The sequence below is a fragment of the Cricetulus griseus genome (assembly GCF_003668045.3).
Source record: "Cricetulus griseus strain 17A/GY chromosome 1 unlocalized genomic scaffold, alternate assembly CriGri-PICRH-1.0 chr1_1, whole genome shotgun sequence".
Taxonomy (NCBI): domain Eukaryota; kingdom Metazoa; phylum Chordata; class Mammalia; order Rodentia; family Cricetidae; genus Cricetulus; species Cricetulus griseus.
Window position 1 is genome coordinate 122079222 of NW_023276807.1, and position 27510 is coordinate 122106731.

At 38.8% G+C, this 27510-nt stretch overlaps 1 protein-coding gene and 1 pseudogene across 7 annotated transcripts in view; both read left to right on the forward strand.

The window, feature by feature from the left end:
* Nucleotides 1-27510, forward strand: part of Tbc1d19 (TBC1 domain family member 19) — a 103230-nt gene that overhangs the window by 35453 nt on the left and 40267 nt on the right. For all 7 annotated transcript variants that reach the window (XR_003479466.2, XM_027386940.2, XM_027386939.2 and 4 more), the window contains 6 exons: nt 913-951; nt 2352-2464; nt 10760-10834; nt 14526-14588; nt 22660-22744; nt 25423-25467. Coding sequence is in view for 6 of the 7 variants with exons in the window: in XM_027386940.2 (XP_027242741.1) it covers nt 913-951; nt 2352-2464; nt 10760-10834; nt 14526-14588; nt 22660-22744; nt 25423-25467 (420 nt within the window). In the remaining variant the exon portion in view is untranslated. The remainder of the gene's footprint in view (nt 1-912; nt 952-2351; nt 2465-10759; nt 10835-14525; nt 14589-22659; nt 22745-25422; nt 25468-27510) is intronic.
* Nucleotides 4509-4609, forward strand: LOC113831129 (annotated as a pseudogene).

The window sequence follows — 27510 nt, forward strand, 5'->3', positions numbered from 1 at the left end:
GTGTCCGTATGTGTCCGTGTGTGTGTGTGTGTGTGTGTGTGTGTGTGTGTGTGTGTGTGTGTGTGTGTGTGTGTGTGTGTGTGTGTGTGTGTGTGTGTGTGTGTATGTGTGTGTGTGTATGTGTGTGTGTCCTTTCGTATGTATGTGTCTATGTGATTGTGTGAGTGTACTTCTGTATGTATGTCTGTGATTGTGTGTATGATTCTGTGTGTGTGTGTCTGTGATTGTGTGTGTGCTTCTGTATGTGTCTGTGTGATTGTGTGACTGTGTGAGGGTGCCCAGAGAACCAGAAGTAGGCCCTGAATCCCTTGGAGTTGGAGTTGTAGGTGGTTGTGAGCAGCTGGCATGGACCCTGTCAGCAGGTCTCAGGCCTCTTGAGAGAGTAGCAACAGCTCCTAACCCTGGGCCATCTCTCCAGCCACTGAAATGATATTCAAAATAATCTTTTTTTGATTTTTTTCAAAATGTACAGAAATATTTTTATATAAGAATATATTCTGTTTTAATAAAAGAAAACTTAATTTTTCCATTTTTGTTTCCCAATTAAATGTGTGAACTCACTTTTAATAACTTAGGTAAAGCCTTTCTATATTTGGGCTGCTTATTCCAGTTTTCAGAGTAGCGTGGTGGTGTGTGGTAGTGTGTGGTAGTATGTACCTTGCACTTAGAAGGCTGAGGCAGTGGGATTGTGAGCTTGAGGTCACCCCAGAATACTTAGTGGGATTAAGACCAGCCTGGGCAGAAAGATCTGCCTCAAATAAACAAACAAACAAATGGGTTCTTATGTTTTCTACATAGTTATCCAACTTTAAAAATAATTAAAGTATCAGTACTAGGGAAACATAATTCTTACTCTAAATGTAGTTGATCATATTTGTGTCTAATAATTTTATTTTCTTTTAACATTTTTAGAACTTTTTGAAAATGAGCATGTGCGTATTGGGCAAAAAGGTAAGTTTAGTCAGGTTATTAAAATCTATAAAAAATGACACAGCATGAAATAGCCTCAGGTGAAATTTATTCTCTGTGAAGTGAAGCACCAGAGAGTCATAATATTTAACTGAGCAGGTAATCTAACAGGGATCTTTATTTAGAAGCAAATGCAGCATGTTAGCTGTCTCAGTCATTGTAAATTAAGCACACAGCTGGCTCACTGAACAGGAAGCTCAGACCCACGTTCGTCAGCCACATGAGAGGTGAGCCTCTGCAGCAGAATTTCATCTCCCAATCAAGAAGGCAGCTTCCTCTTTAATGCACCCACACACCTCTCATTAGCACTAATGAGGGCATGCTCCTGCATCAGGAGAAGATGGAGCTCTTAAATCCTGCTGACGGCTTGCAATGACAAGGCTTAATGAGCTTGGCAGGTCTCCATATCCTGGGGAATGATTGCCAATCTTTTGGGCACGCTTTTCTTTTCTTTTCTTTTCTTTAAATCCTTTGTTGTCTTTAAGGTGCAAAGAAGGCTGTGTGTCAGACTGAACCATCCATGACAATCACTGTCCCTACTTCAGTTTTTCAGTCATCTTAATTTCAAAGACCTCTTTTGTAGGCTTGGCCTCTTTTAGTAAACATTCAGATAAAGAATGCTCTTTTAAAAATTATTATGCTCTCCTTGTCTCTTTTCATCATGTCTTTTTTCATTTAGTGGGAAATTTCCTCTTCCCTTTAAAGGATACAAGAAAACGATGCTGTTAGACAGACAGTGGATGCATAATATGCCTCATATTTTGTTTGTTTGCTTTTATCTTGTGGGCTCTTTATTTTCAGGTTGAATAGCTCATATTTTAATTAAAGAAAAAAGAAATGAAAACAAAATGATACTATACTGATTTTTTTATATGGATGCTTAGTGATAATTTTGTTGAAAGTTTATTAGTCTTTGTTGTGTGTTTATTTTCCAATCTGACCTTTTAAAACAGTTTTTCAGAGCTAAGAAGTCATTTGCTAGAATGGGTGCCTTAATTTCTTACACATTATTCTTGGGCAGGATATTGCTCGTACAATGCTGCTTCCAAATAACAGAAGCTCCATGACTTGGTGATATGCATTTATGAAAATTATGGGTTCTGAAGATGAGGCTCTGCTTGGTGACACTTGTCTCATCAGTAGTTGTAGATATGTGGGAAAGCACAATAATCCAAAGGTGTCAGCATTGAAAGCTTTGGTCAGGCTGAGGAGAAGCTAAGGGAGAAAGACTTGAAGCCTTTGGGCTGTAGTAGGACCATCTCAAAACCCGGAGAGTGAAGAAAGAAACAGATAGATGCAGTTATGTTTCATACAGAGGCTGAAGTTTTGCTAATGAAAGATTTCTGAGCTGCTCTAACAGGATTATTGCATCCCTTTGACAGTTCTATTGCAGCAGGATAGCGCTGCTGCCCAGCAGTACATCCGACAAGGAAGTCCCACGGCACTGAGAGCTGAGCTCTGGGCACTCATTTTGAATATCTCCAGTCAACCTGAGGTAAGAAGCAAACAGGAGGGATCAAATTAAGTTGTTCAGTTTGTTTTCTAAATACTGTTTTTTTTTTCAAAGCAGAAAAGCAGTAAGTAGTTTGTTTTTCACCCCGCTTTTCATTTCCACTGTTGTTTTAAGGTAAGGCAGGGCTTACCACCGAATTTAGCCAGTACGCTCAACAGACACTTTTGTTAGTAAATACTGTGATCATGCATATATGCAGAAAAACAAAAAGTGAAAATTTAAGAACTCAAATCGGTGAAGATGTCACATATTGGGACGTTATAATAGCAAGTAATGAAGAAGAGCAGCTGAGAATGAATGAGTAAATTCCTTGTGATTTTTTTTATTTATTTGGTTGGGTTTTTTAAGGTAGGCTTTCATGTAGCCCATAGCATTAAAACTCACCTAGGTAGCTGAACCCGATGCTCTTGTCTCTGCTTCTGAAAGTGTTGGGATTATAGGCATGCACAACCACACTTGGGTTTTATGTTTACCTTTGAAATGCGTGCTATTCCCATGATTCTAAAATTTGACAGATAATGTGGGAATATTATTTTTCCAAATGATGATCATTTTTTCAGGAAATATAATGAATATTAAAGGAAGTGACCAAATCCTTAACTGATAGACCATGGATTTTTTTGTTTTTTAATGCTGGGCTTCGTGCATGCAAAGCAAGCGCTCTACCAACTGAGTTATATCCTCAGCCCAGGTCATAGCTTTAGTAATGAAAGCCTGCATAATACATTGACTTCTCCTAGAATATTCTCACTGTGTGTATGTATGTAGTCACCTATGTACAGTGGTTATATATATTTGTAAATTCACCCACTTAGAGATTTTTAATCATTGTCACACTGATAGTGTAACAGGTTCTAGGATTATATAAACCTGGCTTAAACTCAGAGTTCCTTCAACTTACTGAACACATATATCACTGAGCAAATTGCTTAAATTTCTTCAAGCCTCAGTTAACCTGTATGTAAATATAGGTAATAATATTTATATCACAGAATTGTGACAAATATACAAAAAGTAGCATATATAAGTCTATTATATAATAATGGACAAAAATGTGCCACTAATGGCAGTAGTCAATTAATATTACCTGTAATTATGTTACAAATTAATTGGAATTAATCATTCTGATAACAAAATAAAACATTAATGTAAATTATAAAAACTACATGTCTAACCCTTGCAAATTATGTTTAGTGTGTATGTGTATATATGTATGGTGTGAGTGTTATTAAGTCTGTCTGTGGACAGCACTATCAGAATCTTTTATTTGAAAGAATAAAGCTAAAGACTTATGCAGAGCAGTTACAGCATGAGATAGTGGTATCTTTTGGCAACCCTTTGGAGATAATTGTTTACAAAACAGATTTTGTTTTCTGTTTATATGCTCTTCTAGAAAACATAATTCTTCACTGGGTTTAAGTTTCCAGGTAACATGCCACCCCCACTACTGTAGAGTTAGATAAAATCTGTTCTCTGTGCAAAGGAATTGCTACCTTTTTCACAACCAAATTTAGGATTTTCAAAAAATATCCCCTTAATGACAGCTAAAGATTGTTTTTCTCAGTATTCCAAAATGATTTTTACATTTGAATTTTGAAATTGTAGCCATTTAAAATTTAAATGCCAAATATATCTAATATTTATAATTAGAAACCAGTATTTTCAGAAAAAAAATAGAAGTTTTCAAAATAACTGTTACACGTAATGCATTGAGGGTGGAGTAAGGAAAGGAAAAGGGGGAAGGAAATACTTTTTGATAAATAAATTTTCTGTCACTTAAACTACATATCTAGTTACAGACATACTTGGAAATTTAGACACATAAGTAGAACATTCAATTTTACTCCTCTAAATCTATGCTTTAGAAGTTTGGTTCAAATCATTGTACCATCTTTGAATATTTCCAGTACATGAAAGCTACTCTAAAATAAAATTTTATTGAGATGTTTTAGTGCAAAGACCTTGAACATAAAACTTTGAATTCTTGCTAGTTAATATAGTATATTCAATGGAAATTATTTAACCTATCGCTTCTTGGCCTTTTGGCTAAGATCAAGTGTAGAAAATTATTTAACTTTGACTTCTTGCTTTTCAAGAAAATAAGTAATATGTTTTAAAGGATTGCTTCATATGCTCATTTTCTATACATCTCCCTGTGTGCCACAAAGTATTTAGCAAATTTTATTTATATTTTAAATGCCCTTGATAGTAGTTTACAAACTAAAAACACAAGCTTTTCTCTGTTCTGTTTATTGATGAAACAGCAGACACTATATAAGGCTTTCTTTAGCGGTGTGTGTGTGCACGTGCGTGCGTGCGTCTGTCTGTCTGTCTGTCTGTCTGTCTGTCTGTCTGTGTAGGGATGCTGGGCATTAAACCCAGTACTTTATACTTGCTGGGATGGGTGAACTCCCCTCTCCACGTGGGTTTTAAGTTTTTGGTGGTCTATTTCTTCTCATTTATACACTTAGCTCCTCCAGCTCCCTTTCAGTTATCTCAGATTGACAGTCATGTCAGGTCTCTTCCGGGAGGTTCAGATAGGGCTGCCCCGTAATCTGATGCACATGAATATCTCCAAAGCACCTCAGGTTCAAGATGTCTCAGTTCTCCTGAAGTCTTTGTTTATTTTGTATGACTGTCCATCAAATTGCCCCAAATGAAAGGCTAGTGTCACTCTTTTCTTTCCACCTGAATCTCATATCATATTCACCTGTAATTCCCTCTTGACTCAGTTCCTCCATGTGTTTGAAATTCATGTATTTCTCTCTGTACATATTTCTCCCATTCATATTATCTTCTCGTGCCTGAATTCAAACAGTCTGGCTTCCAGCATGCAGCCTTGTTCCCTACAAATGCTTTCAAACATCCTTTCTCTAATAATGACATCTGCTATCACTGCCTCGTCCCCTACCCCGGCACTGTCTTTTTTTCCAGACAGGCTTTTTCTGTGTAGCCCTGACTGCACTGGACCTCATTCTATAGACCTGACTTGGCATAAACTCAGAGATGCACCTGCCTCTGCCTCCCGAGTGGTGTCACTACTACCAGACTATCTCTGCCCTTGTAAACCTCTTCTTTAAGATTCCTTAACACACCTATTTCTCTCTGATCTTTGCACCTGTCCCATATGCCAAAGAAAGAAACATTTGCGTGCACCCCCACCCCCGCCATTACAGGATGTGGTACTCCAAGTCTGTTATGTCCTTTTCTCCAGAAAGCCTGCCTGGCACCCGCATTGACATTAGGGCTTTCTCACTAGTGACCTAACCAACAAATGTGTATTTAGTACTGTCTGTTCTGAGTGCTGTGGCAAAAGAAAAAAAACCATACCTAGCGTACAAAAGATGGCCAGGAAATATGTGTTGAATTACTGGATCCTAACTTATTTTAAAACTTTTACTATTTTTAAAATTTTGTGTGTGAATGGGTGTTTTGTCTGCATGTATGTCTGTGTACCAGATGCATGCAGTGTGCTGGAAGACCAAAAGAAAGCCTTGGATCCCCTGGCACTGGAGTTTACAGCCTGGTGATTGAACCAGAGTCCTCTGGAAGAGTAGCAAGTGCTCCTAAGTGCTGAGGTATTCCTGCAAACTCCAATTTATTTAATGTTTGAGAAGTCTAATGACAGACATATTCATCAAGAATTAGTATGGCTATCATTATGGCTATCAAGTCTTAGAGAATGTTGTCCAAGTGAGGTGAGCAAACACTACTGCAGAAAAGAGTTGTGTTTCAGTGCAGACATCCCTTGGCATAGCCCTGACATCCTCTCTGTTCTAAGAATAAAAATAAAGTGTAGATTCTGTGTCTTTTCTAGCTGTCTCCCGATCCTCTTTCCTTTCAAAACTGCATCTTAAACAAAAGTCTGCGCTGTACTGAATTTCATGAATGACTTACATTAACTAATAAAATGAATTACTTTATTTAATAAGTTACTCAGTTACTCAGTTACTCAGACTATGCATAGCAGCAAATATCCTACACAAGTCTCCAGGGAGCAGGGGACATACTTTAATCCTTGTAACTGCTGTAGTTACAAGGAATAATCTAGGTCTTCATTTTAATTTATCTTTTCCTTTAACTTGACTTTTTCTGTTTTCATGGGAGAGTAGGACTTCTTGGAAGGCCTCTCCTACTGCTCTGAGGTAGCAGACAGCCTTAAAACTGGTTTAATAGATGTATTTAAATCTTAAAGAATTACAATAGTGAGGAAAATAGAACTTACTTTTAATTTACTATTGAATATTTACTTTTGAATAATGATGGATTGTAATGTATATGACAGTCTACATTACAATAAAACACATTGCACAATGGTAATTCCAGGATAGGGTAGCTTACCTAGCCTCCCAAGAAATTTATCTGAATTTGTACCTTAATCATATGATTTACAAAATAGTTTTGGAACTGGAGAGATGGCTCAGCAGTTAGGAGAACTGGCTGCTCTTCCAGAGGACCCAAGTTTGATTCCCAGAGCCCACATAGTGGCTTAAAAAATCCATCTGTAACCCCAGTCCTAAGGGATCCAATACCTTTTTCTGGCCCCCATGGGCACACACATGGTACACAAGCATAAATGCAGGCAAAACACCCAGACACATAGTTAAAAATTCTTTTAAGCCTTAGTTTAACTTTGTGAAGTATGATAATTTGTCTATTTAGACTCTTTCCATAGCTCTAATTCTAAGAAATAGCATATTAAATGTCCAAAACATTTTAAATACAATTTACTAAAGATTAACCGTTTTTTTAGCTGAGTGATGTGGCATATAAAAAATAATTAAAAGCAAAGTACAAAAAATTTACTTATATAATTATCCTTCTGTACACAGAAGCTTTGGTACATACCAGTATCAATAAATTATCATAGTTTATTTTGTATGCTCGTGGGTACCAAAATCAATGTGAAGGTGCTATTGTTATCATTTTATGAAGGTTTCAGAAACTTCTTAATTTGCTTATTAGAAGAAGTCAATATATTTTAACTATATAATGAAAGGAATGTGAACTTGTTTTATGAAGCATTATTTATATCTAGCCTATGATTTTGAAGTTTTATGGACAGATGAGCTTCTGAACCAACATGACCTTGCTTTCAGTCAGTCACCCGGCATTTTGTATTTGCTGCTTTGTTGCATAATATTTTATTACTTGTCTAGTTGTAGCCAATTCAGTTAGTTCACAAGATTACTATGTAATTATATGTCTGGGATTGTTGACTATTTTGAATAATTGGGCCCAGTTAAATTTTGCTTTGTGTTTAAAATTTTATTCAATGCATTTTGAATGTATATTTCTTTATAGAGATACCTGATCCTACAATTAGTATTTTAATGATTACTCTTAAGATATTTATTACTTTTCTAGCAATGGCCAGAAAAAGCATGTAGTTAACTGGTAATAAAAAGCATTACAAGTATACAATTGCATATAAATGTTGTTGGGCATAGCAATTAAAGTGAAATTCTCTGTGAGCATTTATAATTCATAGGTAATAATGCAGATTAATTCTTCCAGTGTATATTACCCATGGAAATAATTCCTATAATTGATTGACTTTCATTCGTTGATAGGTCAGCATACTTATGAACAGGAAGTTTTAAACGAATTAAATATTAATAGTGTAAACTCACTGAACCTTTTCAGAAGCATGATTTTCTCAGATGTCATCAGGACTGTGTTTCTCTCTGATTTATATAAGAGATATAAAAGTCCTAGGATAAAATGCAATATATCACTAATAATTTTCAACTGCTGAGCTGTCCCCTTCTGACAGGAATGGTCATCTTCTCTGGCTATATGTACACTGTAGAAGGCCACCATGGGAGGGAAAAAGACAGCCTATCCTGTCCAGCTTGGGTCAGCTGAATTCCCACTGGCAGGGTACTGAGTGGTGGGTGGCATGGCTACTGGGCCTCCAAATCACGTACATCAGCAGAGTCATAGAGTACAGCAACACTCAGTGCTGTGTGGCTGAGAGTAAATCCAACAGCCATTTCGAAGCAAATCTTGAAACGAAAGTACTGACACTTAAGACTGTTCCCTACACATAATCTGAGTGCAAGCTGAACAGCAGTTCTAACATTCTTCATGTTAGAATCAGCATAAGGCTGCAATTGTACCATTATTTATGCAGCATCATTTTTAAGATTCTAGCCAATGTTGTAAGATAGGGATATGAACTGACTTATGATCAGAGGAAGAAGACACACAGTCATATTATCTAAAATGGCTATGATCGTGGTTAAGTACCTAGAAAACTAAAAGAAAAATATTATAATTAAAATATTTAGGCATATAAAATATTTAAAAATTGACAGCTTTTCTCCATATTATCAATGATAACTTGAGATACAGAGAGAAACACCTGGTTTACAATAGCAGGAACTTGAAAACATTTAATATAGAAAGGAGGAGAGCCTTGGAGCCCATGTGAGGAAAACAGTGCACACAAAAGAGAGAACAGTAAAACCCGACCCTCAGGAAACCTGCCAGGCACCATTCTGAGTTTATGGTGTGTCTCCGTTTTCTCTCACAGCAACCCTACAAAGAAGGTGCTGCTATCATTTCACTGAAGCCCACAAAAGCTTGTGAATTTTGCCTTACATGACTAAGATCTCCATTGCATTCTTGAGTGAGATGCCCTAATATCATAAAACATTACTGTTTTCCAAAACAAATATTTGGGAAAATCTCTTTTCTTTTTAACCAGGTGTAGTAACATTAAGGATTTTATGGAGGTTAGGTGTCTAATAACCAAATGCGTTACTAAAGAAAATGGAGTGGTGAATTGATAAATAGCTCTTGCTCTATAATTTTACTTCAGTTGGAGTGCTGATGCTGATAACTGTTACACTGGCAGACAACATTTTGATACAAGACACAATAATAAGTTCCAGGAAATGTACAGATATTTGAGTGAAAAATTAGCAGTTTTTCTAAAAAAACTATTTGAATGTGGTGTGGAAGCCTTTCCTAATGCAAGAAAACCCAAAGCCATTAAGGGCATTTAAGGAATTGTCAGTGTTTACCATAAAATTCAAGCAATGTGTTATTTTGAAGAAAAAGTGCTTAAACACAGTGACAGAAGGTTGGTTCTCCTTTTTAATGAAGCGTCTGATGCATTATACAGAGAAAAACCACCTAATGGGCAGACAGATAATACTGTGAAGTGCGAATCCCGGCTATGGAAATCCAGGTGGCCAGGAAACAGAGGGGGGAGGATCTTCAGGTCATTGGTTGAAAAATCACAAATGAACACAACAAAGAAATATCACTTCCCATTTATGACAGAGTTTATAGAGGCAAAGGTGTAGATAAAATGTGACCTTGTATTGTAGTATTGTTCTTGGAAAATAGTCACACAGTCCATATACTACCTGAGGTGTGTATAGTTTTCACTTTGCAGCTTTGCCCATTTATCCTGCAAACAGAAAAGCATAGTGTAGGAAGGGATTAATTGCAGCCTTTTTCATATGGACAAATTGCTTAGAGACAGCCTGTGTCTCCATTTATAGGGAAGTGATTTTAAAATTATGATCTATGAGACTTAGAGGAATTGAACTGGGACTGCACCTGAGGACCAGCTCTCATAGTCACAAGTGCTTCTCAAGCTGCCAAGGGGAAAAGCAAACAGTAGTCCTGCCCAGCTGTAAAGCCTTGAGACATGACATTAACCAGTCTGTGGCTTTGGACAGTGAGTTAGTGTTCTCTCTGGACGTAAACTCCTCAAATGTGTGTGGAGATAGCTCTCCCTGATCTATTTCACTTTGTAAAAAGGAAGCATAAGACGTACCTCTTTCATAAATATTATATTTGTTGTTATAGTTAACCAATTTAGCCAATATTGATTGAATGCCTATTAGGTACCAATGATGGAAATAGGCATATTATTAAACATCTATTGTTACTTAGCTATCATTACATCGTAATGAATAAATGGATTATGAATAAAACAGAGTACCTATTAATGGCTGTAATTTTATTATTTTGTTTATTAAAGTTTGAAGCTGACCTTATAAACATTTTATAGTGGGAAATTACCAATACGGATCAGGTAGAAATATAAGGGTATTTAATAGGGAAAAAGCCTTACTTACAGAGCAACCTAGCCAGCTGGCGTGGCAGCAGTCTGTACAGCAAGCCCAAAAGAGAAACCGAAAGCGAAAACGCAGTCACCCTACGTCCCCTGACCACACCCTCCCAAGCCCCTAAGTAGGCGTGGCTACAGCTTCCCCTACAACATTTAATTTTTGTACATTTTACTTTTAAATGTAGGACATCCTGTATTATGAGCAGCTTAAGACCAACGTGATACAGCATGACCTTTTGGTGGACAGTCTAATTTATAAAGTAAGTAAAAGTATCCATGGTTTTTCCATTTCATCAATAGCATTTACAATGAAGAGTTTTCTCTCTGCAGGGATTGAACTGTGGGCAAATGTACATATTAAACTTGTAAAAGAATTTGAGTGACTGTGTGGTAGTGCATATCTGTGATGCCTGTACCCTGAAGGCAGAGAAAGGAGGACCAGGAATTCAAGGTCACACTTGGCTTCATAGTGAGTTTGAAACCAACCTGGGCTTCATGAGACCCTGGATCAAAAACAAACAAACAAACAAACAAATGGGCAAGTGAGGGAGGAAATAACTGAGGTGATCATTGTCCCTGTGAAGTTGAGGCTAGCTTCCCAAGCTTGAGGCCTGTATGCAGTGTTGTCTTCTGTCCTTGGGAATTGTTCTTGTGCTCTTTTCCCAGACCCTCCATGTTTTCATGAAGAAAAAAAAATGGCCATCTTAAATTCAAGTCTTCCACACAAAGAAATTATTTTGTCTATTTGTCTCATGATTTAGGGCTTAGTTGTATATTTTTGTTGTAATAACGCTATTATAAGTATTTTAAATTATGTGTATGTGTCGACATGTGGGAGTGTGCACCTGAGTGCAGGTGCCCCTGGAGTTACAGGTGGTTGTAAGCTGTCTGAAGGGAGAAAACTTAAGTCTTCTGCAAGAACATTACAGTACTTGGCCACTGAACTATCTCTTTGGCCACATTAAACAAAACAAAACAAACAAACAAAAAAAAACAAAAACATTTTTTTAAGCTTCTAAATGTGTGGTCAAGTATATCTGAAATTTATAGTAGAGATTCATTGAGTAGTTGGTGCCAGGAGTTAGACTGTAAATATAAACATTTCCCCCTGGCATGGATTGTGGCTAATGAATGTGTGGGAAGGAATATTAAATTACATCCCTGAACTGAACTCTTAGATTCTTCTATCTGTATTGGGTTCTCCTCACCACCCCAACAACTAACCTTGTGTCTGTAACTCTAGTTCTACTGTTTACTGTGGCCTGCCAGTTATACTAATATTTCTCATTCTTTATTATCACACCCCTAAGGAAAAAGCTTAATTAATCTCTTATAATAATAAATGGCAATGAGCAAGATTCTGTTGGGTGAGCTTTGGTGTTCCATGTGCCACCATAATTCATAGTTTTTACTTCCAAGGCCAGTTTTGGCTCAGAGACAACATTACCATTGCTGAGAAGGCACCACCTTCACCATCACCCATGGAACCTCTGAGTGAGATAAGTGATCAAGTTCCTTCCCTGTACTCTGTAGTTTCAAGTTTTCTCCAGAGCTTTTCATGACTCATTCCACCAATCCCTTGACTTCTGTTTGGTTCAGCTGCTTAGTTGAATGTTCTAGACTGTTTCAGCTATATACTTATGGATAATTTTACTCTGTCATTGTGATTCTTTCCATATTTTATTACATATTTGTTCTTTCCATATATATATGTTTTGTCTGTATATACATCTGCACACCAGAAGAGGGCATCAAATCTCATGGGACTATAGTTATAGACAGTTGTGAGCCTCCATGTGGGTATTGGGAATTGAACTCAGGACCTCTGAAAGAGCAACCAGTGCTCTTAACCACTGAACTATCTCTCTGACTGATATTGTAGACTTCTTGAAGATAAATATTGTCTTTGTTTTCTTTGTTTGTGTTTTGGTTGTGGTGTACTTCATCCTGATCAACCAATCAGTACTGTTGAGTTGATTATATGGTGGGCTTAAAAGTGTCACCATCATTTGCGCATGGAGGATCTTCAAGATACAGTGTATCTACCTGGAGGGGATTTTGAACAACTTTTTTTTTTTTTGCAGATTTTTTTATTTGAATTAGAAACGAGATTGTTTTACATGTCAATCCCAGTTCCCTTTCCCTTCCCTCCTCCCCTACCACTCCCCCAAACTAAAGCCCTACCTATCACATATCCTTTCTGCTCCCCCTGGATGGTGAGGCCTTCCATAGGGTGTTTGATCAACTCTTAAGAGTTTTCTGAGTACTGACTTAGAACCTGATGTTGTCCTAAGCCCTTCTCATACCTTTTGAAGTAGGTAGTAATGTAGCAGTACTTTATCTTCAGACTGCCAGCCTGCAAATAATGCATGGAGACTTATTATTGACTATAAAAGCTTGCCCTTAACTGAGGCTTGTTACCTTGTCTCCATACTGCCCATCCTGCTTCCTCTGCTTCTGACTGATGACTCTACTTTTCTTCTTCCCAGAGTTCTCTCTCTGCCTGGAAGTCCCACCTAGCCTCTCCTGCTTAGCTCTTGGCTGTTGAGCTTTTTACTATACCAATCACAGCAATACATCTTCACACAGTGTACACATATCCTGCAACATCTGTAAATCTACCCATTTACAGACAAGGAGATTCAGTGTTCTGTTGTTACAGCGACAGTATATGAGATACTACCATTAAGAAGGAAAGGCTTACTTTACTGTATAATTCATGGGCATAGAGCCCTACTGCAAGTCAGTACCTCATGGCAAGAGTCAAGGTAGAGCAAAGCAACTTGCCTCATGGCAGCTAGGATACAAAGGAAGGGACAGAAAGGTACCAGGGTTCATATACCCTTCAGAGTCACCTCTTAGTAACTGGACTTCTCTCACTGGGTACCAACTTAAAGTTCTCACACTTCTCAAGAGTACATGAAGTGAGGAGAAGGTCAAGTCTTTAACACACATTCTTTTAGGGGACCACTTATCAAAGCACATCGACCTAGATTTGGAGTAACTAGCCAAAGTTATGCAGCTAGAAGTGGCTTAAACTCTTAATCAGATCTGGTGAAATATCTGTGCTCTTCACCCTGAAGTACATGATCAGCATGTTCAACTCCCCATAAAAACTGTTCAGAGATGGTCTAGGGGGAGTGCAGATGTTTTGCTTTTTCTGTGAGCTGTTGTTGGTTTGCTATTGGAGAGGTCACCTACGTAATGATACATTGCATCTCATCACGGAAAACTGCAATTGAGCAATTAGTTTCTGTTAATTTAACCATTGAGCCATCAAACACATGTTGGACATTTAAGTGCCAGACCCTGTGATGGAGCTAAGTGTATATAAAGCAAGGCACTGGATCCGAGAGAGCCTCAAGTCTCATTGGGAGAGTAGAATTCTTTTAAGTAGTCTCAGATCAGGAAATGCACATAGAACTATCTGAAGAAAGGACCAACATTCTATCCACGGGATGACATGAACTAGCCCTGAAGAATGAGTTCATAGGGCAGAAAATCACAGTTGTTAGCCTCCCAGGAGCAGGAGATGATTTTTAGGTAACCAATGACAAACATAGGAGATAGTTGATATTTTGAAGAAATAGCTAAGTTTGTTAGTTGTAATTGTTGAAGATGGGGTTTAGTCTGGGGAGAGTGCTATCATTGCTGCTGGAGTTGTGATCCTGTTTGCTTTTCTCTTCCAGCTTTAAGACATCTAAGAGGAGATTAACTGAAATCATAAAGAGTTATTGATGAAGCCTTAAGGAATTAGAAATCAAATAATTTTGAGACATATTTTGCTGAGTAAATATGTAATAGGAATAGAATCTCACCAGGAAATTTCTATAACATCACATAAAATATAAAATTCATTGTAATATTATTTCTAAATGTTGAATTTATTCTTTAAGATTAGAGGTAGATTCATTTGATTAAGTTTCAGTGCTTTGTAATTTTTAATTATAGGATGTGAAGCTGACAGCAAGCAACGATGATTATTATTTTGTATTTGAAGATTATTTATATCAGGTAAGTTTTTAAATTATCCAGATCTTTGTTTTAGGTTACCTAAGTTGTAATGCTTTAAAGATCTTCTATAGTTAAGTAAATCTTCCAAATTCCAAAATGAGTTTCTGGGCTGCCCCTTTGGTTACATATGTTGCAGCTAGGATGTGCTAGCAGGCCAGTTTTCTATAATTTTTGCTGGCATAAATTCTAAAACTAGATGTCAGCTTAATACTCAAGCAATCCCAAGATGTTTAGAGAATACATTTTACATGATACTTCCTATGGATATGTTCATAAATAATTAAGTGTCTTAAAATCAATGTGGAGAATCATGATTATTTTGATCATTTTGATAGACACAAACTACAAAGCATCCCTTAGAAATATTTCAAAGTACAGGGTAAGTGATAGAGGGGACTTTAGGGTATATAGAATCGAGATACATTGTATACATATATAAAGTTGTCAAAGGATAAATAAGCATTTTTTTAAAAAAATAAGTATGTCAAAGAACTAAAATGTCATAAATAAGTAAAGGAGGTATGGTGACTTATTCATCAAGTAGATAAGGTCAATAAAGAGATGAAAATCAAAAAGATAAATTCTAGAGTTGGAAAATAAAATAACTGAAATGAAAAATTCTCCAGATGTCTCAACAGTATTTTCCAAAAATTAGTGACTTGGAAGATAGATCAATAGTTAAATGAACAGAGTTTGCTTTCCTTATCCAAAAGTTGAGTATTTTGGGTATTTCAGTATTTTAGTATTTCAGTATTATTCAGGTTTCTCCAGTATCATAGAGTTCTAGACTTCCTTCTCTTATGGTTTAGTTCCTGATATAATGGATCCTTTTCTGAACTGATTGCTAAGGAAAACAGTGTAGGTAATGTTATGCAAGTAAAGATATAATTCAAACCAAAAACCTGAAACATCTAAATTTCTCTGCTTATTAAAAAGTTAGGTACTTTTGATGCTTTTTAAATCACAATTACAAAACTGTTACAGCAGGACCAATGGAGATGGCTCTCTGAATAAAGTGCTTGGCATGCAAGCTTGGGGACTAGAGTTCTTATCTGTAGAACCCATGTAAATGCTTAGTGGCCATGTGGTCTGCCAGTTATTCCAGTTTTTAGAAGACACAGACGGGATCCTTGGAACAAATTGGCTATCTAGTCTAGCCTGTATTGTAGCTCTAGGTTCAAGTGAGAGACCCTGCCTCAATGACTAAGGTAAAGATCAATCAAGGAAGACTTCTGACGTCAATCTTGAATCTTCTTACACATGTGTACATGCACACACATGCAAACACATATATACATATATACATGCACATGCATCTATACACATACATGCATACACACCACACCACATTTAAAAGGTGTTAGAATACCAAACTTAAGAAAAAAATCAATTACCATATATCAACCAAGAGCCAACAATGGCATAATTTATAGTCACTGACTATCATATTTCAATGTGTGGCCACAGAGAGTATAAATTTGGCAAATTTATCACATTCATGAATGAAGAGGAACTGTTAGTTTTAAGTTCTGACTATAAAGTCTTTTGGTGGTGGTAACAGGAACTCGCTAGGTGACAGATGCATCTCATTTGCTGACAGAGTCAGTGAGCAAGGGTAACAGTTTCTCCAGCTAATACCAGAAATAACCCATAAGAACATCTCCATCTCCCCTCACACATAAGTGACTCATATGTAAGAAACTTGAAAGTAAACAAGTCAGACAGCAGAACTATTCTCTAACCATGGGTGTGTTTGCTGAGGAAAGCAGGACAATTTTGAGGGAGTCCTTACAATCACCACACTATAAACTTTAGTTCCTTTAATGGGCCTGCAGTCTAGATGACAGGTGGGAGTGGGGAGTGGTAAATACTGCTGTGTCACAAGCTGGCATTGACCAGGTTAACCACAATTTACCACTGAAGGTCTCCCTGAAAATTTCAAGGTGGTCAACAGACTCCATGCTTCCCAAATAGCTATATGAGACTTATCTGTCAGCACAATAGTTGTCTGGATAGGGAGAGAGCTTCACAAACTTCCTACTTCATTATCTTAGTAGAGAACACATGATAGAGTTCTGTTCATTAGCTTGGACAAATGCAGAAAATACACAATAGGGATACCTGTAGCACTTATATGTTAAAGATGTTGTCCAGTTGGAATCCATCATTTCTCTTGTGGTTTTCATTCCACAAATGAAACTTATTTCTTACATTTCATTACAGTTATTTCTTAGAAACATTTAGAAATATACGTTGACATACTAAGAAAGCTTTCAGCCCAAGTAAACCCTTTGTAGACATTCTTGATCTAACTCTGTGGTATCACTCCACAGTTCATATTAGTACTCCGTTTCTTATAATTCTTCTAAAGAATGGAGAGCCCAGCTGAGTAATCTCATCTAGCACATTTATGTTTTTCTTGACTTATAAGTGACTATGGCCTTCTGAGTGCATACCCTAGCAGATTTACAATAAGCCAGCCATCTCCTTACAGATAAAGAAATCAGAGTTAAGCCAACTCAGACAGGAGTAGGAGTTGGCACCTCTCTGCATGTATCCCAGGGTTGCACCCCAGTACATACTGTCTACCACACCACCTCTGGCATTCTCACTTTACAGTCCCAGTATTCTCCTAGAGCAGTCTCAGATGTCTTGCCTTCTCCAGGCCACAGGCAGCAGAGCCTCTATGGAGATATATTTAAGCACAGAGCTTCTTCTAAAGTTACTTTGTTACCCCAGCCTGTTAAATTAAGGGGATATTGTTGAAATAAACATTTCCTTAGGATTTTCCTCTCTGAGGCAACAATAGATTGTCACAGATTTACATTTGTGTATTTAGGCCTTTATTTAGATTTATTAATGGTATTAGTTTATTGTTTGCATTAGATTATTGCTGCGACTGTAATGAATTATTACAATTCAGTGATTTAAAGCAAATAAATCCTCTTGAGGTTCTGAAACACAGAAATGTGTTTGACTTGGTTACATTCATGGTATCCACAGGGTTTCGTTATTTCTGGGGGCTCTGAACCCATTTCTTCATCTTTCCCAGCTTCTAGAGTGCACTTTCATTCTTTGGCTCACAGCTGGTTCCACCATTTTCAGAGCCAGTCAATAGACAGCATCTTAAAGTCCCTCTCACTCTGCCTTTTTGTCCCTGTCTCATTTATGGAAATACTTATGATTATGTTGGGTCCATTCATACAATACTGACAAAAATTGAGATTATAATTACATCATTTCTGCCTTCCCTTTCCTTCCCCATGCCCCCTCAGCTTGCTTTTTTTCAAATTCATGGCCTTTTTGTCTATAGTGGTTTAACTTTTCAAATATACTTATATATTCTGAAATACATAAATATGACTCAGTCCATATGATGTTATTTGTATAATATGTCTTCAGAGCTGACCATTTGGTAGTGATGACCAGTCAGTGTGCCTTTCCATAGGGAAGACTGTTTTTCCAACTCTCAGTGTTCCTTAGTTGTCTGTAGTATTTTGTCTAGGGTTGAGTGAGGCCTCATGAGTTTTCCCCCTTTCACATTTGCATGTCTTTTGGTCTCTTCCTTATTTGGGTCATGTTTAGGCAGGCTTGTTGCTAAGATTTCATGAGTGTAGCTTTGGATACTTCTAGGAGTTACTTCTAGTAAACTTTCAGCTCTTCTGTGTTAATCTTTCTGCCCCCTTTTCAAAATGGCCCCTGAGCCTTAAGTAAAGGGAGCTGTCCAAGAGACTCCCAAGTATCACAGGCTATGCTATTCCTTTGGTTGCTCCCCACCCTGGAAGTAGAATGTAAGTCCCTATTTCTAAAGACTCCATGCACTTAAGACGCAGGGCACAGAGGCCCCGAGTTGGAACTGACCTGAGTGTCTTCTCCCTGAGGTAATTGGCTAGGTTTCCAGTACCAGGCTTGATTTCCCTCTTGGTAAGCCAGCCTTAAGTTCAATTAGACTTACTAGGGTATGCAGGCAAGTATTATGCCCTTTGAGTTATTGTGAAACCATTGCAACTGATCAGTTATGGACCCCAGTCCCAACTGATACTCTAGAACATAATTCCTATAAATCAGGTTCGGGATCATTTCGGAAGAGGGACAGAAGGATTTAAAAGAGAGGAACTGGAAGTTTGCTGTGAGATTGTGTCTCCTAGAAATCTGTCAGAGAGGCTACATCCATGAAGTCTCACCAATATGCCCGACTAAATGTGACCTCAACAAGGACAGCATCAATTGCCATACTAACACGGAAGGGAATAGCTCACAAGGAGTCAACCCCAGACAAAGTAGCACAGGCAACTAAGCAATGCTGATGTCAGAGAGCTTCTCTAGGGAAAAGCACACCGATTGGTTATCCAGTACCTAATGGTCAGCCCTGGAAACATATACATACAAGAAACATTATATGGACGGAGCAGGTTGTATTTATGTGTTTAGGAACATACACACACACACACACACACACACACACACACACACACACCATCACGACCACCACCACCAGTTACAGAGAAAGAGGCAATGAATTTGAATGAAATAAGATGGAGTTACATGGGAGGGGTTGGAGAGAGGAAAGGTGTTGTGGGTGACCCTTCTCAGACACCCTTTGGGGGAGAGGGTGAGAAGAGGCAGCACCAACGACACAGGCACTGGGAGTCTGTGTGAAGCAGAGCATGCTGCAGGAAGTTAGGCCTGCCTTTATGCCCCCTCCCAAGGGCCCATTGTCTCAGGTGGCTAACTCTGCTGCCATGTCCTTTCCTCACTGGTGTCTCTTCCTTCCTGAGCTTGGCTCAGGGAGGAAGTGCCGGCCATGCATGTTCATGTAGGCTGGCCGGCAGTTTCTCCCACAGAAAAGAAAGGCAAGAATGTTGTAATGATATGATAGTCAAAACAATTAAAATTATAAATTAAATCAGAGCACACACAAAGAGATCAATATTATATACCAGTTCAATAACATTTTATAATTGTTTAGAGACCAATGATTTTGCCTAATTATTGGAAAATATTCATCATATTAATAGGTCAAAATTAAAAATTTTCTCGGTAGATGACAATAATTTTTCTGAGCTGTGTTTAATAAAATATTTTTAATTGCAGTTAGTGATGGTAGGTGTTACATTGTTAATATTTACAACTTAATATCCATTTTATACCATTTGTGTCCTAGAAAAGAAATGTATTTGTCAGCATAACAATGTCTATATAATAACAGCACTCCTGTATTAATGTAATTTAGCGTTATTTACTGTTGGGAGCTAGGCGTATTTTCATTGACACAAAGACAACAGCCTACCACTTGGCATCCATGCTACACCTCCACAGCCCCAGAGCCTCCTCTCTCAACTACATACCGGCTGTTGCCCCCCCCCCCCAGGGTACTCTTCCCCATTAGCCACACAATAAGTTTCTCAACTTTTGCAAGTGTTTGACCAAGGGCACCATCTCAAAACCACTTTCTGTGGAATGGCAAGCCCTTCTTTGGGCCTCCTTTATCTTGTTCCTACAGCACATGCCACCTAATGCACTATTTAATTATTCCCACACTTGCTGTTTATTTTGTTTGTTTTGTTTTTTCTATTCTTTATTTAAATTAGAAACAAGCTTGTTTTACATGTCAATCCCAGTTCCCTCTCCCTCCCGTGCCCCCATTAACCCTCTATCCCATGCCCTTTCTGCTTCTCAGGGAGGGTGAGGCCTTCCATGGGGGAATCTTCAAAGTCTGTCATATCATTTGGAGTAGGGCCTAGGCCCTCCCCAGTGTGTGTAGGCTGAGAGAGTATCCTCTACGTGGGTTGGGCGCAAAGTCCATTTGTGTACTAGGGATAAACACTGAGAGGCCCCATATATTGCCAAAGCCTCTTCACAGGCACCCACATTCAGAGGGTCTGGATCAGTCCTCCTCCCATGCTCCTAATTTGCTCAGTAGATCTTGTCCCTTTCCCCTTCTCCAGAGGACAATTTATGTCTCCCTTAGACTCCTCCTTGTTTCCTAGTTTCTCTGTCGGTGTGGATTGTGGGCTGGTACTCCTTTGCTCTATGTCTAAAATCCATATATGAGTGAGGACATACCATGTTTGTCTTTTTCACACTTGCTGTTTATTACTTCTCTTTCCCATGGCTGAGTCCAATGCTTTGTTTTTATGTCTTTCTTTTGATGCACCCCTACCCTGAGATTTGTGTTTGGTGTATAGTGAGCGAAAGAAGACAGCCAACTGATTTTTAGAAATCTGTGGAGGTTTGCCAAAGTGGAGTTCGAAGTAATAAAAATAATTAAAAAGGACAGAGGTTGAATAAGTGTAGGCCAGAATTATAGAAGTCCTATATAATTAAATAGAGAAAAATGGGGATCATTCAAAAATATAATGCTTGAGTATTTTCCAGGAATGGAGAAACATGATAGTTGAGCCATTTAAATAAGCAAATCCCAAATTAAATATATTATGAACAGAGACTAGCTAAATATAGAAGATTAATAGCAATTTAGTTATAACTGTAGATAACATTTTAATAATGTGACATACTCGGGTACTATTCTAAACACTTCCTGTATATCAATTAATCCCAATTTACTTTGATCTTAGCATTGTTATTATATTAATTTTATATATGAGGACACAAATACTTAGAAGTCCAGTCACTTGCCCTTGTCATCCAGTTAATAAACTGTGGAGCTACAGTTTAAAGTCCAGCAAAAATAAGTCTAGATGGGTAACTGCCTCATTCTGTGCCCATTTTTCTTTATGCAGCCATCTTTGTGATATCCTTAGAGTTCCAGGTCTTATAAATGTCCTTTCACTTTCCCGAGGACTGGATTTCAGCCCCAAACTTTGGGCCAGTGTAATCAATCCAGGTTTTTCTATCAGGAAGCCTTGGTCCAGAATGTACCCTCTCTGTTTTATTTCTTGATGGAGTTGCTGTGTGCCCCTGCTGGCCAGGAAAGCCAGCTTCTACCTTTACTGGGAAAACCCTTGCTTTGTTGCTGCCCATCCCATCTGTCCTTGGGGTGGAACCCCCTCTTCCTTCCTTCTTTATTTTTTTTTTCCGAAACAGGGTTTCTCTGTGTAGCTTTGTAAACCAGGCTGGCCTTGAACTCACAGAGATCCACTTGCCTCTGCCTCCCGAATGCTGGGATTAAAGGCGTGTGCCACCACCACCCAGCTCCCCCCACCCCATTCTTGATATGCCCACCAGTCTTTTGCACACCAGTTAAGTCCGGTTCCAATTTCCTACACCCCTCAGTGTTTGTGTGTGATTACCCCCAGTTTCCCCTCTGTGGTTCTCTTCTGCTAGGTTTCTGAAAGTGATTTTAGTTTCCTGATAGAACACAAGAAAATTAGCACATAGTTGGCAACTTGCGTTTTTCTAGTGTTCAAGGCCTGGGCAGCAAATAGGGAAAAAAATCTTTACAAGAACTGCCTTCCAGCCATAACAGCCTAACACATGCTTGCCTGACCTTGCCTTGGTCACTAGGAGGTCAGATGCCTGCCTCTGGCAAGGAACCAATCAGAAGTTAGCTGGTGATGCTGTGCTTTACGACTCTGGGTGTGCTTTACAGACAAGTGCACAGCAATGATGTGCAGAGCATAGCAACCACCCTGGGAGGGCCTATGGGCCATAACAATTAGTTGGCCAATCAACACAGGGCAAGTCCTCCAAGCCTGGAGGCACACCAATCCTGAGCCTGTGCGTGCCCCTAGACACTCCCCTTATGTTGCCCTATAAGATCTTGGTCTCATGGTTTCTCAGGGTCTTTCCCCAGCCATCCGCCATGTTGGGTGGATGAAAAGCTAACATGGGGTTAGCTCGTTAAACAACTGCCACAAAGCCTCCTGCCGTTTGCATAAAAAAAAAAAAAAAAAAAAAAAAAAAAAAAAAAAAACCTGCAGGAGGAGTCCCTCTGTGAACATTCAACTTAGATTTACCAATAGAGGGCGCTCTTCCCATTGCAAAGCGCAGCACTGAACTTGAGCCGTCCCACTCCAATGCCTCCTCCGTATGCAGGTATAATTAATTTAATTTCTATCCATTACTCTATAGCAGTACTCATTGTTAATTTTTCCAATGTTATATTCAGGTATTACTTTGTTTTTCACGGGATACGTCCGTACTGGGTCACTTTGCATACAACAGTGCTTCACCACCGAAATCATACATCAGAGGTAATATTTTGATAATGCTAAAGATAAATTGCTAAAGACTTACATAATCACCCCAAGAATGTTTGATATATCTTATATTGGTGTTTCCAGTTTTTAAACTGAAAATTATTTCCGATTTCTCTGCAATACTAATTACTTTTCCTTTCAATGTCAGTACCCAAGCGCTGAGCACAGACCATTCTCCAATGGTGACAGCATTGTGGTTGACTTTTGAGCCCTTGCCATCTCCTGCCTCCTCTGTACTGTTGGTGCAAAATCTGTTTTCTTCTCCTCCATACCCACAAACTCATCACAGAGATTCTTCTTTTCAATTTTTCTTAACTTTCTTTTTGTAAATTAATCTTGAATTCATCTAGTTATCCTACCCTTAAAATTATGGTATAAAATGTGTGTTATTACCTTCTAATATTTGTTCTAGTGTTCTCTCTAATGCTATCTGCCTCATCGTATCTATGTCACTGAGGTCTGAATTAACTTGAGCCCTTCTCTCCTTTTCACTGAGGGGTAAACCCCCAGCACTTAAATGTCACTGCCCCGTTGAGTGTGTGGGTGTGGCCCTTCTGCTGCCTCCATGAAGAAAGAAATGTTTTCTCCAGGGTTTTCTTGTGCCTGGTTGTTCCAACACTTGCCCTAGGAGAGACTCCATCATCTTGTGTTGGAGTCAGGATCCCCCAACATGGGGCTGAAACAAATATGTAAAACATAAAAGCTCCCTTTTATTTTTCTCTAAACAGATGGTTGGGTGGGGAAGACGCCTGTGGTACAAACATGAGGGCCTCACTTTGGTTCCCCAATAAAGCCAGGCACAGCAGAGACAAGTGTATCCCAGATGCTCATGGCCAGCCATCCTAGCTGAATCGTTAGAAAAAAAAGTGGAAGGTGATGGGGAGACAGTTGACTTTGATCTCTGGCTTCCACATGCAAACACACACATGCATGCACATAGACATGAATATACATGCATGGCACACGCCCTTACATCCCATCCTGCACATAGAGTGATGGTAAAATTTAATTACCTAATGGGCTAAAATGAGCTATAATTTCAAGACCCTCCACCTGCCCACACCATCTTAACCTCATTTCCTTTCCTTCCCCGATTATCTCATAATGTGCTATATTCTATTCTAGCCCCCTCCAGAGCCATAGGGCATGAAAAGCTTCACTTTCCATCCCCGAAAATTATAGGTCCTTGATGAACTAGCCTGTGTCTCACATCTACCAACCTATCATCAGTTTCCTTTCCCTCTGAGCTTGAAACCCTGAAAGCCCATTTAAAAGAAGTCAGCAAAACTATTCTATTATTTGTGGTTTGGCCTGGATTATAACCCTTGTGGGTGGGAACTGTACTCTTTATTTGCTATGCTTGTCTTGATATCTACTACTGTAAATAACTGTGTGTCTGTGTTTCATTATTCCATTCTTTCCTCTGACAAAGATCATTTAGTTCTATGTGTCTTCACCTTAACCTGAGATGACCACACTTTTTACTCTTATCTTCTCCCTGCCTTTCACCCCCCAAAAAACCTTAATAATAAATTTTAATTTATATCCCAATGCAAGAATGAATGTCCTTTTAGTAAACACAGAGTTGTTAGGAAAACTGTTAAGATGAAAGCCACCTGCCTTAGTTAGGGTTACTGTTGCTGTGGTGAAACACTATGACAAAAGCAAGCTGAGGAGGACAGTGTTTATTTGGCTATGCTTCCTTATCACAGTTCATCATCAAAGGAAGTGAATACAGGAACTCAAACAGGGCAGGAACCTGGAGGCAGGAGCTGATGCAGAGGCCTTGGAGGGGTGTTGCTTACTGGCTTGCTTTTCATAGCATGCTCAGTCTGCTTTTGTATAAAACCCAGGACCATTAGGCCTAGGGGTGCCCCCACCTACAATGGCTGGGGCCTTTCCACACCAGTTACACTATTTTGTTTTTTAAGCCCTACAGCTTGTCTGCTTACAGCCCAGTCTTATGGAAGCATTTTCTCATTTGAGCCTGTGTCAAGTCGACATAAAACTAGCCAGCACACCACCTAGAGTTAGTTATCCAGAGGAAAACATGGAAGTGAGCAGGTGTTGAACATTACAGAGAATGTACTTTCCTAGAACCATTCTGTTTTCAGATGTTTATCCTTTGTCTCTGATCATACAAACTCTGTTGTTGGGAGTCAGGATATATGACTTAGTTAAGCAGTTGAAGATATTTAATTTTTAACTCCAGCACATTTTCTAAAACCATAAGCTAATGGGATATGGCAAGACTTCAGACTTGCTTTAATGAATTTATGCTTATAAATTATTCTCAACTGGTTAAGGAAATTTGAAAGCATTGTTTAAAGCATATTATTGTTTTTAATTCCTAAAAGGCTTCACTGGTATCAGCTGACAGATTTTCAACTAATTCCATATCATGAAATGAAATAAAGTTAGATTAAGTGATTTTTAAAGTTCCATTCATTAGTAGGACATTCACAGAATGTTGGTTTTTAAAACTTAGCCGGGCATGGTGGCACAAGCCTTTAATCCCAACAGTCAGGGGGCAGAGGCAGGTTGATCTTTATGAGTTCAAGGCCAGCCTGGTCTACAAAGCAAGTTCCAGGACAGCAAAGGCTACACAGAGAAACCCTGTCTCAAAAATCCAAAACCAACAATTTTACTGTCTGTGTGACTTTCTCTTACAGGAAAGCTAGGGTTAGAAGAATATGCTGTCTTTTATCCACCAAATGGTAAGTGATGCTGCTGCTTCCTCTAGAGGGAACTGGGGAAATGACAGATTTTGTAATGATGTAACTTTCTCATTCTGTCCTTAAAATGGAACACAAATTATCATCCTAACTATTCCTTCTTTCTGTAAAAGGTATATTTTACTGACTTCCTCTATGTTTGTGTAATGTAGTGCCAAACTGTGCATGTCCTTTCCAGCTCTGCTTGGGACCAATGCGAGATTTGTGAGAAGCTGAGTCAGTGCCAACGCCCAAGTCTAAGGCATGTAGTTTTCCTTGAGGAACAATAACCAGCTCAACTAGGACTTTAACTTTGTGTTATCATCACAGTGCCGGAGCTAGGGGAACAGACTGCCCTGTGCTGTACCTCCCTGTCTTCATTAGTGGCCAGTGTGGTATTAGTGAAATACAAAGATTGTGAAGAAAATCGTTGAACTTGCTGAGCCATTATTGCAAATGACCCCGTATTTACTATTTAGACATTCAGTATACAGGTCTTTCAGTATGTGCAGAAATGCAGTGTAGAGCTGTCCTTATCGTGATGGTATTAAGCTACACCCTAAATATCTTTTGCTTTAGAGGAATTAAGAGCTTCAGCATTGTAACCCAGTGGATCTGGGTTCAGATCTGAGCTCTGCCAACTCATCCTCTGACTTTGGTTAAGTTATATGACTTCCCTAACCTCAAGTCTCATCAACTTAGTATATGGATAATGATCACATGAGGTATGTTATGAAAACAAGAGCACAGGACCTAACATGTAATGAGTGTAGAAAATACAGCCATGGCAGTTGTGTTTAACAGTATCGAGCACTATCTGAAAGTCAGACATGGCTTTCCTGACAGTTCCATCTTGTACCTTTCAGCTTTGTGACCTGGTTTCTTATATCCTTGTCTTGTTGTTTTTCTCCTCTTCTCTCTTCACACATTTCCCTATGTTTCCATTTGCTTCCATGGGTCTATTTGTTCATTACTAAAATTTCTCTCTCCAGTTCTAATGTCTTCTGTGATTACCCCAAACTTAATATGACCCACCTTAGTATATTATTTTCCTGTGCCCCTCAAGACAAAAACAAAAACAAAAAAATGAAAAACAAATTAATCTGGGCGATGGTGCTGTACACCTTTAATCACAGCACTCGGGAGGCAGAGCCAGCTGGATCTCTGTGAGTTCAAGGCCAGCCTGGTCTACAGAGTGAGTTCCAGAACAGGCTCCAAAGCTACACAAAGAAACCCTGTCTTGGAAAAGAAAGAAAAGAAAAGAAACAAATTAAAGTAACAAGCAACCAACCTATACCTGTCTCAGTTAACTGACACTTTCATCTATCCAGTTACTCGGACTCTGGTCCTGAAACCTGGAAGTCATCCTAGATGCCTCAGTCTTGCCCCACCTCCGTGTATGTCTCCAAAGCCTTTCTCTTTCATCTGGAGTCATCTCGTCTTCACTGTTACCACTGCCTTGCCCTCCATCTGACCTTCCATCTCCAGTAGAACTGTAACGACTGTCTATATCGGTATCTTTTCCTTACCTTTTCTAGTTCTCAGTTTTTGCCTCTGCCATCTCGTTTATACCTCTAAAATGAAAATATGAAGATTGCCATTTTTCAGGTTTCCTAATGTTGCTGAAAAGTTTAACACCCAAGCTTCTCAGTATGACATGCAGAGTGGCATCCCTGGAGTCTGACCCCTGTACATTTGACTCCCTGGTTTCATATATTACCATTTCCCATCTCACTCCTTAAAAAATTAATATTGATATTCAGCTGTTTATTCTCACCCATAGTCACATACTCTGACACAAGCATTGTGTTGCTTCCTACTTCTTGTCCAACATTGTTTCCAGCTCAGGGTAGACCATATAGCTTTTCTTCCCTTGGCCATCAAGGAGGCTCAGTTCAGGCATGATTCTGTTAGTATGTGTCACTGAATCTCTCCTAGGTTAAGAGCCCTTCTCTTGGCTCTCATGTACGTGGGCAGAGAACTTTGGTATCATTCAACTTCATCTCCCTCTCAGTGCTTCAGGCTTCAGAAGGTCCAGGGCTCTAT